This window comes from Austrofundulus limnaeus, unplaced genomic scaffold (genome assembly GCF_001266775.1).
Source record: "Austrofundulus limnaeus strain Quisiro unplaced genomic scaffold, Austrofundulus_limnaeus-1.0 Scaffold27, whole genome shotgun sequence".
In the NCBI taxonomy this organism is placed as follows: Eukaryota; Metazoa; Chordata; class Actinopteri; order Cyprinodontiformes; family Rivulidae; genus Austrofundulus; species Austrofundulus limnaeus.
In genome coordinates this window covers 1122401-1127668 of record NW_013952429.1, presented here as the reverse complement: position 1 = coordinate 1127668, position 5268 = coordinate 1122401, and the positions used below count along the sequence as shown (strand labels likewise).

The following is a 5268-nucleotide window of genomic DNA, read 5'->3' as shown; positions in this document are numbered from 1 at the left end:
ACACACACACACACACACACACACACACACACACACACACACACACACCTCCTTGTTTTCTCACTCCCCTTTTCCTCTCACTAAGCCCCTCCCACAACGTTTTAAATGTTTCAAATGAGTGTTTTTTCCCTCCAGAGATGAGGAAAAAGTTCCTCCTGATAGAATTACAGGACTGTCTTTCATGCCAAACACTTCCCTGGAACCAAGGCAGACTAATTAGACTTTAAATGTATTTCTTCATATGTGTTTTTAAAATGTTCTTTGCTGTTTTCTTATTTATTTTTCTTTTCAAGTTTTTTTTTTTAACCTTTGAAATGTCATTGTGTTTTATTATTTTAACTCAAATCAGAAAAGGCTCCCATATATTAAGTGCAGCTGCTCACCTGAGTGGGACAGTGTCTTTAAGTTTGGACACACACATGTTTAGAGGAGGAGGGGGACAGTGTCTCCTGTTACTGTCTCACACTTTCCGCTTCATTATGCAGACACAATGACTTGTCTGAAGTGAAGATGGGACATTAAGTAGAGATGCAGGCAGCAGTGCAGAGCAGTCTGAGCCGCAGGGAGCTCATCTTCCGTACACAAGCAGCTACTCCCTGATGGGGTCGTTTCGAAGAGAGAAATAAAAAAATAAAAAAAATAAAAAGACAAATGAAAATGTTTTGTTCCTGCATATGATGTCTGGACTCAGGCAGGAGATCAGAATAATAACAAAAAAATCTAAATAAATCAAAGGCCTAGCATTCCTCAAACACCACTGCAGGAGTTGTTCAGAGTTGTGAGCGGCTCTCGGCTACTGCTTCAAATTTTAGCTCAGTGTCTGTGAAACTGAACAAACTATCTTTATATTTGTCGGCCTGTTCACTTCCAAACGTACTTCAAAGATTTGACCGAAAGGACCACAGCTGCATCCATTCTCAGCATCAAATCTAAGACATAGTAGGGTTGGGCAATATTGGCAAAAAATCTAAACACGATTAATTGTGGTATTTAGCCGATAACGATTAATTTGACGATTAATCCCCTGGACACCCTTATGTCCTGGTCACATGACCAATTTAGTGGGAAAGATTTGCTCTTCATAAAAATCTGTTCCAAACTGTCAAAATTACAGACTTCAGGCTATACATCAAATTCTAAATTATGTTGATGGATAAATAAATTACAGGACTTTTTTATGTTCATCATATTTGAAGCAGAGAGGAGCACCGAGCAGACTGACCCGAGTAATCCCCAGTCAGTCTGCCTGGTGGCATTAATCGTATTAATTGTCAAGTGTCAAAAAGTAACCGATTAATGTTTTTCTGACGATTAATTGCACACAATACGATTATGCCCAACCCTAAGCCGTAGATCTGCAAATGCAGTTTCAATACTTTGGTGAACTCATCAGCTTTTTGTATTTTCCTCATCACTTTTAGCGAAAGGAGGAAAAATGGGCCGAAAGGAGCAGAAAACTACTGATCATCAACTAGTGGCCCTCAGGCCATACCCGGGCTGCAGCCTCACTCCAACTGGCCGTAGTGTTTTATAAACGTAAACAAATGATGCACGATCCAATACAAGAATCACATGTTTGAACTTGAGTGGATTAATGATAGTGGTGCTTTAGCCAATCAGAGAGCTCGCTCATGACACGTGATCAAGATAAAACTTATCTGCAGCACATCGCAACAAGTCTCCCGTATTTTTAATGTTATATATGCTTCACAGTGTTGAATCCAGAGATAATTCTCAACACTGATCTGTTTTTAAATGTCGCTGCTCCTCAAAAAACAATTGTTGTTCCCCCGCATTCCACATTAGCAGCTCTTCCCTGCATCTTCTGGCGGTGAAACAGTTTCCACTCTAAATGTTAAAGAGGCATAGATGGTTTATTTTAAATAGCTCACATTTTTATGATGGGCTACAACAGAATCTAGAATTAGAAAAGAGAATACAATTATTATAAATTTAATTCTAAAAGATAACATTTTAATCAGGTTTAAACGATTCTAAATGCTACAACTCTGCCCCCTGCTGGGACAAAATGGTAACTCAGGTCTAATTGTGAACTCAAAGGAAACATAAATTGGTGGATTATTCTGCTGTCTTCAAGACGTTTTAGTTATCACTAACCACAGAAAGGTGGGCATTGTTGTCTTTACTTGTGCCTGTGTGCGTTCGTGTGTATGTTTTTAGCAAAATATCTTCTGAACCTCTGGACAATTTTTGTTGAAACTTGCAGAAAGTTATCAATGGATGTACGTTTAAAACTGATTAACTTTTGGAGCCAACCCTTTTTCAAGATGGCTGCCATGTGATCAATTTTACCAACACAAAAATGTCTTTAAGTCAGACATTCTGATAGATAAAAGAGCTACAAGTTGGCATGGAAGTTGCTGAGAATCAAAGTCAACACATAGTACAAAAGCTCTAACCATTTTGCTTAAAATGCTGACTCTTTTGCTTAAATTGTTACATCTTGTGACATCACATGTGATCAAATAGACATAATTTTTTGAGGTTTGGCAAAAACGACTTTAACGCATAAATTTTCCACATGAGATGATTTTAGTTTTAAAATCCAACACAAAAGGCAGTGGGGAAAATACGTTTCTTCAGGGAATACCAGGTCTTTAATTTGAGTAAATATTGTCAGACAGCTATTATTTTTATCAGCAGGGGTCAAATAACACCAGAGTATTAAAGGATTACTCTGCAGACAGAACGCATCCGGTGAAGCCTTTCATCACCTGTCTTTAATAAGAGAGCCATGATGATGGGTTTTCTCATTTCACAGATGTTAGCTCCAGCCTGCAACCACTCAGTAAAAACCCAGGTCCAGGAAGTCCTGATCGGCACAATATAATAGCTGCTCTGTCCTGCAGGAGCTGCGACGAGGACAAACAGGATCACTCCCTCTTTTCCTCTCTTTTCTCTCACACACTCTGTCACTTGCAAACAATACTGCTTTACTGCATTGTGAGCAGAACACTCCATTTTCATGCTTCAGTGTCAAACGCAGACCAGGTTTGTACACCTGCTATAATTTAGAAAAAAACAATTGTTTAATATAATATTGTTCTCTCACATGTTGCCTTCTTTCCCCCCAGTTCATTTAGTCTGCTTTGGCTATTGTTTGACTTTTTCACGTCGTTTCAGATCGTGCCTTCCCACCTGCTGCTCCACCAAGAAAGCAGTGCTGCAAACATTCTGTCTGCTCCTAACTAAATATTGTTTTGAAGAAAGGAATATTATCGTTTGCTTTTCATAAGAGTTTAGGTTAAGATCTCATTGAGAGTTGTAGACATTTTTAATTTTTTTTAAATACTGTGATGCACAGAGTCATGCAATATCACAAGATGTCATGCTCAGATTATCCATTGGTAATGATGCTCAGCTCCTACCACATCACATTGAACATTTTCATACAATTTCCATTACAATGTTAAATTGTACTTATTCCTTTTATGCATTAGGATATAATGTTTATTTCTACATACTTACTAAACACAGAGATAATTAGAACCCCATGCTAACAGTCATATATGGAGACCAAACCATCTCTTTATATCTTATTTTAAATTGATGGATATTCGGGCACTGCTTGAGTTGGGTTGGGTTCAGGGTCAGGAGGAGCCTTTGGCATCCATTTTGAATCCTATTGACTAGAAATGTTTATCATTCACAGAGTTTTACATCCAACAAGTACTTTCTCCCATTAAAATTTGTGCAGTGGCTTTATGAAATATTTTGGTGAAAGACAGAGGAACAACCACCCAGACTCAGGGAGCAAATGTTTTCCTTCGCCTTTTGGTGGCACACACCAAAAGGCTTTTATTATTCATTGTTGCCAACTTGTTTAAGCTCTGTTTTATTTTCTTTTATCTAAGTTTTTGCAGGATTAATCATGCAGCATATTTCCAGTTTGTTTGGCCTCCCGAGAGTCACTCTCTTCAACAGAAAGGCACAAATCAGATCTTGCCTACAGTCATGTTTGGTTCTCTCAGACCGTCAGACAGGTGGAGTGAATCAAGCAGGAGACTGAAACAACCCCGGCATCGTCTCTCACACACTCCTGCTGATCAAACACGCCGCTGCAGGTGGAATATCGCCACCATTATCACTCCATCTTTGCAGCTTGGCTTGTGCACATCCCATTCCACGCAGGGATTACCAGCCCAGACTTCTCCATAAACAAGAGAGAGTGAGGGCGAAAATGGCTAGTCTTGATCAGACCTCCTGCTGCACCTGTTTAAAGACCCACTCCAATTTCCTCTGAACCTCCCACAGCTGCCAGATAACCAGCTACGTTTGGCTGGATTTTGTCAAAAGATTGGGCTCACCAGGACACACGGTGACATGTAGAATCCCAGAAATTGGTTTTCTGGGTCTGTTTTCTACTTTTATTTCTAAAGATGACAAAATACTTCTGTTAAAGATAACAACCTGCAGTTTTACTTTAATATGAAAAGTATTTTTTATCCTGCTGAATCCATTTCAATTTCTGTTGTTTTGTTTGCTAACCTGGCCTCTCATACTCTATATAATATATATATATATATATATATATATATCAAGAAAGCAAGAAAACCACAGTGAATGCTGAGTCAGCGTTCAGACAATGAAAGTCAAAAGCAAATGTAAACCCTTGAGACAAGTTTAGTTCTTTGTGCGTACAACAACATGGCCACTTTTTGATCCACTAATAATTCCAAAGCCTACAATGTGGCGCTTTCAGTAATTCTACTTTAATCTTACTTTCACGTTGTGTGTATTTCAACCTGCTCTGAGTTTACCTTCTGGGTAGCTGTTCAGGGTCGAGTAATGCCAGCCTGAGTTTGTGTACGTCCATTTACCCCAAAGGTCTGTTGACAGACTTTCAGTGATCCACCAGGCCTGGAATCAAATATTAAAGAACAAATATGTAAATATTGAACTATAAGAGCATATAGAGCGTGTGTACAGTGCAAACAGTGTAAAACCTTCTGGGAGACAGCAGATGTTTATATGTTTTATCCTTACATGTGTAACATGTATGACGTATCAGTGTGGGCAGACTTTATTATTCTGCAGCCATTGCTGGGCCTGCTTTTATTGTAGGAGGTTTGAAGATTTACTGCACCGAGGGTGGCAAAAACATATTTTGACGTTTAACTGCAGGGTATTTCTGGATGGTTTACACACACACACTCACACACACACACACACACACACACACACACACACACACACACACACACACACACACACACTGGCAGAGGAGGAGACAGCATCAATACTGCA

The 5268-nt window shown here is 39.2% G+C and overlaps 1 protein-coding gene across 1 annotated transcript in view; it reads right to left on the bottom strand.

Moving 5' to 3' along the window:
* LOC106515214 (epithelial membrane protein 1) overlaps positions 1 to 5268 on the bottom strand; it is a 12966-nt gene that overhangs the window by 5745 nt on the left and 1953 nt on the right. Inside the window, exon 3 of the mRNA XM_014004893.1 lies at positions 4782 to 4881. Within this exon, the coding sequence (XP_013860347.1) occupies positions 4782 to 4881 (100 nt within the window). The remainder of the gene's footprint in view (positions 1 to 4781; positions 4882 to 5268) is intronic.